General features: G+C 44.0%; 1 protein-coding gene and 2 pseudogenes across 1 annotated transcript in view; 2 read left to right on the top strand and 1 right to left on the bottom strand.

The window, feature by feature from the left end:
- LOC119719718 (mucin-2-like) overlaps positions 1 to 13,798 on the top strand; it is a 57,841-nt gene that overhangs the window by 21,848 nt on the left and 22,195 nt on the right. Inside the window, exons 13-18 of the mRNA XM_038189217.1 lie at positions 1,585 to 1,650; positions 1,893 to 2,000; positions 2,239 to 2,415; positions 2,644 to 2,784; positions 4,623 to 4,823; positions 10,888 to 11,064. Of these exons, the coding sequence (XP_038045145.1) occupies positions 1,585 to 1,650; positions 1,893 to 2,000; positions 2,239 to 2,415; positions 2,644 to 2,784; positions 4,623 to 4,823; positions 10,888 to 11,064 (870 nt within the window). The remainder of the gene's footprint in view (positions 1 to 1,584; positions 1,651 to 1,892; positions 2,001 to 2,238; positions 2,416 to 2,643; positions 2,785 to 4,622; positions 4,824 to 10,887; positions 11,065 to 13,798) is intronic.
- On the bottom strand, positions 215 to 1,070 carry LOC119719064 (annotated as a pseudogene).
- LOC119719063 lies at positions 6,889 to 8,687 on the top strand (annotated as a pseudogene).

The following is a 13,798-nucleotide window of genomic DNA, read 5'->3' on the forward strand; positions in this document are numbered from 1 at the left end:
GGTATAGGAGACCCATCAGTCTAAGGTAGTAGCTGAGGACCTAGGGTATAGGAGACCCATCAGTCTGGAGAAGTGGGAGCCAGATGTCGTTGAGATGAAACCCGATGTCTTGCGGAACTGTGTTGTGCTTGCGGATCTCGATGGCTTCCCGTATGCGTCTTGGATGCCAGAACTGGATCGGTGCGATGAGTTCGGCCGCATCCCAATCAACTTTGTGGTCGTTGATGTGGGAATGTTTGACAATGGCCGATTTGTCAAAATCCCCTCGCCGTCCATGTGCTCTGTGTTCCTTGAGCCTAGTGGGAAGGTTCCGACCAGTTTCGCCGATGTAGACTTTGCCGCATTCGCATGGAATGCGGTAGACTCCCGGCTTGGAAGAGGAGTCCTACTTGTCCTTGTGAGTATGGAGGCTGCCTTGGAGCTTGTTGCCAGATGAGTGGTACACCTTGACGCCGGCTTGTCGGAGGATGCGTTGCAGATGATGAGAAGCTGGACCTATGTAAGGAAGAGTGACTGAGGGAGATACAGTGGGAGGACCTTGGGTATAGGGGACCCGTTGGTCAGGTTTGCTGATCTTGATGTGGTTGGGTTTGTAGCCGTTCCGTTGTAGTGACGTCTGGATGTGCTTGAGTTCACGCTTGAGGTTGTCTTGGTCGCAGACCTCGAAGGCTCTCTGTACTAGGGTGCGGTTGACCGATGACTTGATGCTGGGGTGATGGAACGACCGCTGGTGGAGATAGCGGTCGGTGTGGGTGGGTTTCCTGTAGACGCTGTGTCCCAGGGTGCCATCCGGATTCCTGGAGATCTTGACGTCCAGGAAAGGAATGGTGCCATGCTGCTCTTGTTCCATGGTGAAGCTGATGCTGGTGTGTTGCTTGTTGAGGTACTGGAGGAAGTCTTGGAGTGTGTCCGGGCCATGGGGCCACACTACGAAGGTGTCATCAACGTAGCGTAGCCACAGGCTCGGCCGAAGATCCGCTGTGAGTAGGGAGGAAGACTCGAACTCCTCCATGAAGATGTCGGCTAGGACCGGGGATAAAGGAGATCCCATGGAGGTCCCAGCCATTTGCTCGTAGAACTTGCCTTGCCAACTTCACACTCCATTGATTTCACCTTTTGCTACTTAAGTATTCACTTTCTTAGAGTTTAGGCACTCTCCTGAAGACGGTCAGAGCATACTGACCGGAACGTCGAGTTTATACCTCTGGTTCTTGTTTCAGAACCATTCTCTTAGTTGAGAAATTATTCGCACATGGTGTTTCCGCAAACCTTTCATTATTTAGTATCTTCACCATGCAAAGCCTCAAATCTTACTTCTAAAGCTTGCTTTGCAATCACTTTGCCCTTCTCACAGACCTTATGTATTAAATTCGAAAAGTTTTCTGGCATATTATGATTAACATACATACAAAAAGTCCTTAAATATATTTTGCCAACATTTCTATTAAAGTTCCCTATTAGTGCTTGGATATTCAGTGAAAGATCCTTTAATTTTCGGAAGACAGAGAATCCATTGGAGCATTTGTCGTGCTGATTTCATTTCATGATTGGCTGTGTAAGTCTATATCTTTTTCTCATGTCCAGAGCTCCCCACTACAACCCCCATTGTAACCACTACAGCTCCATCAACAACGGAAGTTACAACAACAGGTTTGTTTTTGCGATATATTGCATTACTGTCAAAATTGAAGGAAAAAACACAATGCTTTATCCAGGTTGTACATGTATGTGATTTCATACAAGTTTTATATGTTTTTGTTATATGTTTTTGTTATATGTTTTTATGGTACAAAACTTTGCACTCTTTAATTGAAGAGAATGTAAAAAATAATCTGCAAGCAACTTGTGGTATGAATATTAAATTATCTCTTTATTATGTCACAAAATGACAGTGAGTACCACTGCCAAGCCAAGTACGACTGAAGAATACACCACAACAATTCGGACCACTACTCCGGAGGCTACTACTACACAAATAACAACAGTGGAAACAACTACAGGTACCCAAATGACTCTCTTAAAAATATAGTGAAGAGATGTTTACGTTCAATTCCCATAACATAAAACACCCATGGATAGACGGTTACATACAAGTGGCGATAATCCAAAGCATGTTGAAATAACCGACCTACATGTAAATCAAAAGAGGCAATATTTCTCCCTTTCCCTGAATATTAACAACAATCTCCGGCTAGGTTTGAAAATGCTTTGAATTGATTTTCAATATTCACTGCACAGAGAAAGCAACAACGACAGTTGTTACAACTCAGCTTACAACAAATGAAGGTACTACAACAGAAACACCAACCACCACCACAGAGTCCATTACCACGGCTGTGACAACAACCACTCCGGAGGTGACGACCACTGAGATGACTACAAGGGTTCTATCAACTACTGAGGCTTCCACAACAGGTATGTGAAGCGACCCAGGGTCCATCATGTTTCACTGGTAGCCATGGAATTTGAGCTTGTGCACATGCTCAGATATGCAAGTGATGATTCTACTTTCTAGCACTGGAATGTAATAATAACAGCAAAATTCTATAGTAAGTCAGTTTTTCTTGTTTCATTGTTAAAGAGATGGTTTTACAAATGCATTTAAAAAATAACTGGTACTATTTTTTTGCATATTTGACCAAGCTGCTCCATCTACAACGAAGGCAGAAACTACTCGTTTGACCACCACCGAAAGCACCACCGCACAGCCTTCAACTACAGTCAAGGAAACCACCACTATTGTGTCAACTACTCCAGAAGTTACAACAACAGTGACAACAACAGGTAAGCATTGACATAAACCACGTAAGGTCAAATGTTTACATTTGTCAGTAAGGTCAAATGTTTACATTTGTCAGTGGTCAAATGACCTGAAAAGTACGAACATATGCTTCTGATTTTGCAAACAAATCTGATGATCATTATTTCAATGTTTTATTAGAAATCTTTTGTATTAAACTTGCTCTAGAAACTTAGCCATTATTGAACCGACCAGAATGCTGCATTTAGCCAGGGTATTGCCTTATTTTTTGTAAGTGGGAAAGTAGTCAGTAAGTAGTACACGTATGTTCCAATCCCATTGCCCATGTGGACATTTAGATTCATGCCACGTGGGGGATAATATTGCCTTACATATGTAACGCGGGCGCATGGCAACGCGAAAATCATGACGTAAACAATGACACTTTACCCTCCATATACCTGCCAAATTTAAATTTATAAACTTGAATGAAGTACAGTCCTTTTCACTGATGTGTAAACTCCTCTCTACACCTGAGCAAGATTTTTTGCAAATTTATAGGTTCTGAAAATCATGAGATTCTTGGTGCTAGGATTTCCGTCATGACTGTAGTTTTGCAATTGAAAATCACATATTTTATATGGAAATTAACAAGTTGCTGAAGTTTTGTCAAAATTTTGAGACTATGCAAGGGTGTGAGAAAGGTGTCTATTGTCACAATTTGGCATTTGTGTTTTACTGCGATTTTTTTTTCTTCCTATGTTTCAACATTAAATCCAGTCATAGTTTCAAGCGTAAGCGGTCGTGTCCGGAAATTGGCATCATTTCTGCAAATTGGGCTGTATCTTGCAATGCATGACAATCCCTTCATGTGGGGCATATGAACGGTGATTTTGCGTGACCGCTTATGCTTGAATAAACCTCAGTATAATCCAAGTTCAGAAATTATTGGAGGAATAATGACATATTTCCCTTTACTACATATTATTCTCATCATGATGTTTGTAAAACATTTGATCTTACTTTTGAGTCCATAAAAAATGAGATTTTGAACCAACTTTTACCCTCCTATATTCACTTTAAAAAAATGCAAGTAGTAAACTCAATGTACATCATGGCACTTCATGCCAAGTTCCATCATTTTGGGGTTGCTTTACATTCCAGGAAAACTTCAGCTTTTGTTTTATATTAATTTATAGAACGCTAGTAATTAACATTTACTTCATGCTGATTTGCAATGCGCCCAAAAAATGCAAAGAAAATCCTGATTTTCAAAACAATTACAAAATATCAACAGAAAAAACTAGTAGTGCAAGAGTTTATTGTGACCTTGGGTTAATATGAATTATTCATGAAAAGCTCAACAGGAGAACCAATAGGATGATTAAAGGTCATAATTTCTGCGTCATATCTCCCCTGGCTTATGAATATTGTAAATTATGCACTCATTTCACACATGCGCAGAAACTAAATGTCCCCAGGAACATACGTCGGTAGGAGAGACGTATGGTTTTATTCAAAAAATACTTACGGCATCCTATCGCTTATAGTGTACAAGTATTCAAACAGAGAGGGAACAATTTATTGAAAACCAACTACAGAATTGCAAAAGAATGCATTCAAGCCGCGATTAAACTTAAATCATGTTCCTTTTTAATTCTGTTAACTTTATCAAAGATAATGTGTTGGTAATTAAAGTTCATCTAATATCTTTGAAAATGATTCATCAGATTAATGACTCCTCAGACCAGTTGTCTTTTTGTGCAATACCGTAGATAGATTGGTTGTGTTTAAACATACCTCAATTGTGGATCTCTTTTAGTCAGTAAAATTCAGCAGGAATTAGGTTAAAAAGGCAGGTTAATTTGTCCTATACCCTCAGCTGCATCAACCACAAAAGCCTCTACAACAGCAGAAATAACAACAGTTACCACTACTCAGGAAATTACGACGGTTCCAGCAACAACTCGGATGCCAACTACTGAAAAAGTCACAACTACCACTGTCTTAACAACAACTCCTGAATCTACAACATCTGAACAGATGACTACAGCTTTGTCTACCACGGCAGCTTCTACCACTGGTAAATTTCCAAGAATCCCCTTTGTTTTTATTTTGTAAATAAAATGTAATCTTTTTATCTTTGTTTGAATTATCACTTATGTTGCCTCTTTTGGCAAATTTTAAAAATGCTTTTTTTACATTTTGAACCGGAGAGAAAGCATTTAAAACCAAATTTAAAATCCCCCCCCCCCCCCAAAAAAAGGGAGGAACATTTTATGCTGGACTTGAGCTGACAGGTTGGCGGGGTTGGGGTTGGGGTTAGGGTTATGAGACGGTCCAAGTGGCTGACTGGCAATATGTGTAGTCTGCTGGTGATGGTTTCTTGATCATTAGGCCGACGCCTGAGAGACAACACTGAATGGCAGACAGGTGAAAGGTCAAGCAGCATGACAGTGAAATTGTGAATCTTGTCTGTAATTCAGATTCCAATTCAATAAATGTAATTCCATTTCATTCACACCTTGTTCTGGTGATACTTTTATTTCCTTTATTGTCTAGAGGCCAATTGATGCTATTGTGTTGATAGCTACAGGCCTATTCTGAACATTGTGTTGGCAGTGTTTTCGGGGAGTCAAAAAGAAAAGTCTGTATCCTATTCATGCATGTCTGAATATCAATGAAAATTTTACTGAACGTGGTCAATACCCAGACCAATATAGTTGGCTGAAAAATAACCCTGGTAACTTTTCTTGTTTTTGTAGGAGACAAGAACTAATCCAAAGAGATATAATATTTTACTCATCCTGTACTAGCGAAAAGCTTGACTTTGGACCGGCTGTGACCATGTACTGAGCCTTCAGTGGCTCAAGCCGACTACCCTTTTGGGGCCATTGGCCTCAACTGCCTGGACTTTATTACAACTCTAGATATATTACAAGTGGTCGCTCAATGTCGAAGTTTATGACTGCACTATAGGGCTCCCTCACTTCAACCTAGTCACAGATAGATTGAAGAAACGCAAGTGTTCCTCTACTGTTCTGTTCTCATGCCTCACCAAGGCTAAACTACCTCCAACTGCCACTGATATGTATCCTCTAGATTCTCTGGTCGTTCAGTGTTCCCCAGGATCCATTGACCCACAGGCTGGCTGGCAGCAGTCACACCGTTGACATTGACTATCTGTGAACCGCATACAGCCATTGCTCTTTCTTCTGCTGACACACCTGCTGTCATGGCCTGGTGTGGCTATTGTTCACTGGCCTATTGACAAGCATTTTGAACTCAATACTTATATGCTTGCCTTTCAATTAAATCCAAACCTACGCTATTCCTGGCCCCTTTTTACCGTAGGACCCATCTGGTCTTCCTATGTGGTTTCTTTAAAAATATTATATTTTTGCAGTCCCAAGGTCACTGATTTACTTTAACATTTCATTTGCAGTTCTCATCAATATTAACAGCATTATTGCAATCATTTTTCATGTGTTAAACATGTTAAAATGAAGCAGTTAGTGTATTGGTTATTTATTTGCATTTGTATTTCATTGGTGTACTGATGTGTTGGTTAACACATCAGTACACCAATGAAATACAAATGCAAATAAATAACCAATACACTAACAAAATTGTCAACTTAAACACACCAATGAAATTCGATTTCAAATACACCAAGAAATTTATGCTAGTTTATTAAACAAATTCAACTCTCTGCCACAAAATCTAACTTGCACAGTCTCTTTCAAGCCACCAGGGCAAAATGCACAAATATTAATATGTCAAGAATGCAAACCAACCAATGGTTACTGGCCATCTACAAAGGCAAACAGTGTTTAATGGCAACTTTACTTTAAAGTCTCACTTTACTACTCAATTTCTGAGGTACTGAAACAAAACATTAGCAACCATTAGCTGTGCACACCTGTCAGTACACTACCTCTTCGCCATGTTTATTATTAACAAACGCAACTCCAAAATAGTTATGCATTTACAATGTATATTCCATTCTTTTACACTATACAACAAAAATGTGCAGAATCCATTATACCAGTCACATATGCATGCACTATTCGGATGAGCAATAGCAACAATCACACTATGGCAAATCTTTTACAAAATAATTATAGATATTAATCAAACAAATCTGGATCTCCTATATCCTGGCGTCATCCATCTCGCCTACATAGCCCGCCAACTGGATCTCCTATATCCTGGCGTCAGTCTTCTCGCCCGCGTAACCTGCCATCTGGATCTCCTATATCCTGGCGCCATCCACCTCATCTCCGTAGTCAAGACACCTTCACCAAGCATACGGTAGTCAACCTCAGCAGCCGACAGCTGAACAGTACTGAAACGAAAGTTCTGTCCCTTGGCATGAACTTTGCTGTTCCTCCAAAGTCCGTACCCATCGAGAGCATCATCCAGTCGACGGAGCCAGCCCTCAGACACCTCACCAAGACAGCAGCCAACGACGTCCGCATCAAGATGAATGAAGTCCTCCGCAAGGCTCGCCCAGCTAAACCTAATCTGACCAAAACAGAGCGGTTCGCTGTCAGTGACCTTCGCCGAGACAACTCCATCCACATCCTCACAGCGGACAAGGGCAACGCCACCGTCGTCATGGACAGGGAGGACTACAGCAACAAGGTAAAAGACATACTTTCTTCTGGTTCATACCGCCCACTCCCCAAGAACCCCATCCCCGCCATCGAGAAGCGAGTTGCCAGCCAACTTCTCCTCTTGCATCGAGCAGATGCATTATCCACCCCCCTCTACAGACGACTCAGACCCTCCAGTTCGATCTGTCCCAGGTTCTTTGGTCAACCAAAGATTCACAAACCTGAGATCCCTCTGCGCCCCATAGTTGCCTCTCGAGGTTCCCCCACTTACCACACAGCCCAACACTTAGCCAAAATCCTCAGACCCTTGGTGGGTCAGACACCACACCATGTGTCCAACTCTCCCCAGTTTGTCAGCATCACCAGAAACCTCACGGTCCAACCCACTGACTTGCTTGTCAGTTTTGACGTCGTCTCACTCTTCACCAATGTTCCCACAGGCGAGGCCTGCAAACTAGCTAAGGAAAGACTTGAACATGATACCACTCTCGCTGAACGCACAGACCTGTCCCCCGACCAAATTCATGATCTGTTACTAACATGTATTTCTTCCAGTTGTTTTCAGTGGCAAGGCAAGTTCTACGAGCAAACGGCTGGGACCTCCATGGGATCTCCTTTATCCCCGGTCCTAGCCGACATCTTCATGGAGGAGTTCGAGTCTTCCTCCCTACTCACAGCGGATCTTCGACCGAGCCTGTGGCTACGCTACGTTGATGACACCTTCGTAGTGTGGCCCCATGGCCCGGGCACACTCCAAGACTTCCTCCAGTACCTCAACAAGCAACACACCAGCATCAGCTTCACCATGGAACAAGAACAGCACGGCACCATTCCTTTCCTGGACGTCAAGATCTCCAGGAATCCGGATGGCACCCTGGGACACAGCGTCTACAGGAAACCCACCCACACCGACCGCTATCTACACCAGCGGTCGTTCCATCACCCCAGCATCAAGTCATCGGTCAACCGCACCCTAGTACAGAGAGCCTTCGAGGTCTGCGACCAAGACAACCTCAAGCGTGAACTCAAGCACATCCAGACGTCACTACAACGGAACGGCTACAAACCCCACCGCATCAAGATCAGCAAACCTGACCAACGGGTCCCCTATACCCAAGGTCCTCCCACTGTATCTCCCTCAGTCACTCTTCCTTACATAGGTCCAGCTTCTCATCATCTGCAACGCATCCTCCGACAAGCCGGCGTCAAGGTGTACCACTCATCTGGCAACAAGCTCCAAGGCAGCCTCCATACGCACAAGGACAAGCAGGACTCCTCATCCAAGCCGGGAGTCTACCGCATTCCATGCGAATGCGGCAAAGTCTACATCGGCGAAACTGGTCGGAACCTTCCCACTAGGCTCAAAGAACACAGAGCACATGGACGGCGAGGGGATTTTGACAAATCGGCCATTGTCAAACATTCCCACATCAACGACCACAAAGTTGATTGGGATGCGGCCGAACTCATCGCACCGATCCAGTTCTGGCATCCAAGACGCATACGGGAAGCCATCGAGATCCGCAAGCACAACACAGTTCCGCAAGACATCGGGTTTCACCTCAACGACATCTGGCTCCCACTTCTCCAGACTGATGGGTCTCCTATACCCTAGGTCCTCAGCTAATATCTTAGACTGATGGGTCTCCTATACCCTAGGTCCTCCCTCTACTGACACTGCAACCCTACTGTTCCACTTCAGTGGGCACTAAGCTTGCTCAGGGATCCTGTCTACTTGGCATCCTCACAGGATGCAACTTCACAGGATGCAACTTGCACAGGATGCAACTTCACACTCCATTGATTCCCCTTTTGACACTTAAGTATTCACTTTCTTAGAGTTTAGGCACTCTCCTGAAGACGGTCAGAGCATACTGACCGGAACGTCGAGTTTACACCTCTGGTTCTTTTCAGAACCATTCTCTTAGTTGAGAAATTATTCGCACATGGTGTTTCCGCAAACCTTTCATTATTCAAACAAATCTGTTACACAATTGAATTGAATACTTTTAAAAAAATATACAGTAAAGGTCAGAACTATTAGCCCCATGTGAGAAATAGTAAATTTACATTCATTTCCACCAATCCAAACTAAAACTGTAATCATGACAGCTTTCTAAGTGAAACATTCCTCAGTGAAGGGCCTTCATTGAGGAAATTTTAGAATTTCTTTGAATTTTTCAGAAAGCTGCAGAATAAGTAAATTAATTTGCAGTAGTCAAAATTATTAGCCCCTTTGTGGAAACTTCTAAAAAATGAGAGCAATGGGACTGGAATGGCGTTTTCTTGCTTTATGATGGGTTTTCAGAGATTTCCATGTTCATGAATGTTCCAGAAGAATGTTCCAGAAGAATGTTCCAGAACATTTAAAAGTGGATGGGGGTCCCCAAGAAGCAACTTCTTGCCGAGTAGGGACCCCATTAATATTAATTGACAATTACATACATTGTATAAACACAAAATTCACATAGCCATGACAGTAAGCCTTGTAACCCTGGATGGATTTTGGTAATTTGTTATGATTTGGTTGGTGCATGAAAGTCCCAAGCTGGAAAGAATAAATATCTTTTACTTTCAGTGTTTTATAAATATAAAAAGGCTCCGAGGTCATCAACCAAGGAAAACACCATTGGTTAAACCATTGCTTAAACAATGGCACATCACTGCCAGACTGAAGTTTGCTAGGGACCATTCGGAAAAACGTCGTTGAGTTTAGGAAATCCATTGTTTGAGACAAATTTGGAGCTCTTCGGGCACATGAATGGATGTTGTGTAAAAACACTTCTCAAGCAAACAAAAATCGGGATGAACAAATTGGAGTGCTGTGGCCTCGTGGTTAAGGGCACTGATTCGTGGTCTGCGGATAAAGCTGCAGGTTGTGGGTTCAAGTCCTGGCGGGGTCATGGTGCGTGTGCCCTTGGGCAAGGCACTTTGTCACTCATTGCTTCTCTCCACCCAGGAGTAAATGGGTACCTGTGAGGGCAGAGATGGTTATTGTGAATGAATAAGCTTCCTTGCGCCTAACAGGCTGCATCGAGCTGTATACTCCCCAGGGAGCTGAGATGGTATTTGGATTGTTTCATGTGCCAAATGAGCAGGGGTAATAATGATGTAGCGCCTTGAGCACCAGTCCTGGTGGATACGTGCGCTTTATAAATATCCACTATTATTATTATTATTATTATAATTGTGGATGTGCTTGGAGAGCAAAAGGTCTGGTGAAAGAGTACAAAGGCTTGTGTAAATGAACAGAGCTTGACCACTGGTGATGTTTGCAGTAGGCAGTGAAACAACTGACCGTGGATGGATGTGGCAGGCACACTTACGCAGCACATACCGGTACACCCATGCCTCACACTCTAATGCATGTGTTTATTAAAGTCTACTTTTAGGCCTGGACAATGGAATAGAATAGAAAATAAGTTACTCATTGAAATAAAGATCAGTAAACAGCAAAAAGAGCAAAAGATTATTTTGTTTTCACCCAACTCCAATTGAAACTTTGTGGACTGTATCTTGTACATGTAGGTCCTCCAAGTACAACGGAGAAGTCAACTACTCGTGTGACAACTACAGAGGCTCCCTCAACAACTGCCCCACCTTCAACAACTGCCCCACCTTCAACAACCAAGGAGGTAACAACAGTCGTAACCACTACCCCTGAATCTACCACAAAGGAAGTCACCACAGTGGAGTCTACAACAGGTTAGAGGTTTTGGGATAGACATTCGATTCTGATAGTCGTATGGTTAAAGGGAATGTTTGAGTCACTTTCAGCATTGCTCCAATAATGTTTGGCCTGAGTCTTGAATTGTTTGGATTGCTTGCAATGCTGCTTTAGGTTAGCGGCCCCAAACTTTGTTTTCCCCCCAATTTTCTACTGCTGGGTATCTCTTGCCATTGGACTATTTCCGTGTATTGCGCCAGTAGGGACAAGAGTTCAATCCAACACACACTATAACAGCAGCGGTAATCGACTTATCGGGTATAATGGGAGACTTTAATGAACAAAGGCGAGAACGCACATTGAGCGATAAACGATAGAACGAAGACAAACAGGTCGAAGGTCACGAACGCAAGAGGGCGTAATCATTACTACTGGGGTGACCTATTTGTTTCTCTTTTGAAACAAGGCAAAGAACTTAAACAATGAGTCCCTCTTACAGAAAATATATTAGAAGGAGAACGAAGGATATGGCTTTTTGTAGCTGCGCTCAATTGAAACAAGAAACAAAAGCTAAACATGTTAGATCAAAATGGAATCTAATGCTACATAAAGAAAGATAAATGGGCCTTCATAGGGGTAGACTGCCCTCCAGCCCTGGGGATTATTCTGCCCCAAATGTGCCACTCCATAGGAAGGCATTATATATCTTGTCCTAAACACTACAAGTGTTCACACAGTCACAGATCAGTGTCAATAATCAGTCAAGTAGTCATCAAGGTATGCGGGTGGTTTGCGTAGGCGGGATGAGCGTCTTGCGGGTGAGCGTGGGCAAGAGATGCTCATGTCTCCAAGGCTGTTTGTAGGAATCGTGGGCTGTGGAGTAGGCGACACGTGAATAGGTACCTCTGCTACTTGTGGTGCATGCTCAACTTCCAGAGAGGGGGATCCAGTAGCTGGCTTAGCAGGTGTCGAGAGTGGAGCTGGTGCTATGTCAGCGTCTGCTTCATCAGCACTGTCATGAAGATCGGGCCGTTCTGATGGAAATGGTGGGTTGATATCAGAGTGGGAAGGTACCTTGAAACACTCTGAGCGTTTAACACGGTAGGATGTGCTCCGGAGTTGGTTCCCGATGAATTTACGGACACTGCACCACAACCCATCAATGGCTGTCACAAGGTAGCGGTTTCGTCCTTTTGTTTTGTTGCGGTCACCATGGAGGTATACTAAGTCCCTGATGGCAACAACAGTGTCAGATGCAATTTTGCCTGATGGTGTCTTCGACTTTTCACTGTGGGGGTGATTAGCGTTGTGAAGGTCGTGCTGGTCAAAAATCAACTGCCGGTCGGTGATGGGAATCTGGTTGCTTGTGAACTGATCCCGTTGATACCACATCTCGCGAGCGGAAAGACCACGGGAGCGTATGCGGGAATTCAAGCAAGATGTGGCTAATGCAAGAGTCGGCGGTGTTACGGCGCCACCCATGGGATCTTGGCGCAGAAGCTCCTCTTCCAGTTCTCGTACATCTTTTTCGGCAACTGGATTCTTGCTGATATTCTTGATGCGGCCAATTTCTATGGTCAACCTGTGCTGCTGCAGGAGCTCATCAGTCACAAGAGACTTAAAGCCTGGTGCTGGGTCAGTACGGATCACAGCTGGGGGTCCGTCAAGTGGGCGTAACTCAGTGCAAAGGGTAATAAGTGCGTCCCAAATAGGTGTGTCGTTCATCCTCTGTGAAGCATGTGGCTGTGAAAGATGTGACACTCTCACGTACAACAAGAATGAGCTGACGACTTCGTTTGATAACGTCGGCCGCGAAGGATATGCCGACAGCATCTGGTGGGTCTTCAGTGGTTTGAGGCTTTACGGTGGTGGGGGCATTGCGGAGTGCAGCGCATTGGTGGCAACTAGATGAGATATTCTCAATGGACTTGTCCATGTCGAGGGCGTAGAAGTAGCGATGGACAACGCACTTGAGTTGTTGGCATGATGGATGGTTGAGCTGGATGTGAAGGGCAGTGAGGAGGCCATCCAAAACCTGTCGTGGGACTACAATGCACTACCGTTTGGGAGCAAGTGGTTCATCTCTGCGAATGATCAGGAGCCCATCTTTGGTGATGGTGGCGACGTTGAGGTACCGTTTGACATCTTTGGCATTGGTGACCTTTTTGGAGGAACAAGCGCCTTGCAGAAGATGAGCATGCGTATGGCGCAAATCTGGGCACTCTGCCTGCAAGTTTGCCCAGGCTGATCGACTGGTGAATGGCAGCTTCACCTTGCCAGTGACAATGTCCTGTGTAGAGATGCGCTGGACGACAGAATCCTCTGTATGCTTCACAAATGAGCAGATTTGGCAAGCAAAGTCAGTGCAGTCTGGGGCATTTTGACTGGCAAAGTCTGATGGGATATTTGCCAACCCTGTGAGATGGCGGACTGTGGCTTGAAAGCGGATAACAGTCAACAGAAATGTAGATACGCGGGGGCTGGCGGAAAATTCCTCACGGCATAACTTCTCAAAAGCTTGAACATAGGGTTTGCTGTCAGTGAGAATGGATGTTTTGTGTGTAGACTGAATGATGTATGGGCTGAAGTGCTTAGTGGCAGCAGCAATTGACAGGGTCTCTACTTCACATGGGAGCCAAGTTGGCTGACGCCCATGGAGTTTGGCACTGAAGAAGCTGGCAAGGAGCAGCGTACCATGGCATGTGACATACACAGTTGCACCAATGCCATGATTCTTGACAGCTCCGTCTGTGACAATCCATAACTGGTCAT

Source organism: Patiria miniata, unplaced genomic scaffold (genome assembly GCF_015706575.1).
Source record: "Patiria miniata isolate m_02_andy unplaced genomic scaffold, ASM1570657v1 HiC_scaffold_8, whole genome shotgun sequence".
Classification (NCBI taxonomy): Eukaryota; Metazoa; Echinodermata; class Asteroidea; order Valvatida; family Asterinidae; genus Patiria; species Patiria miniata.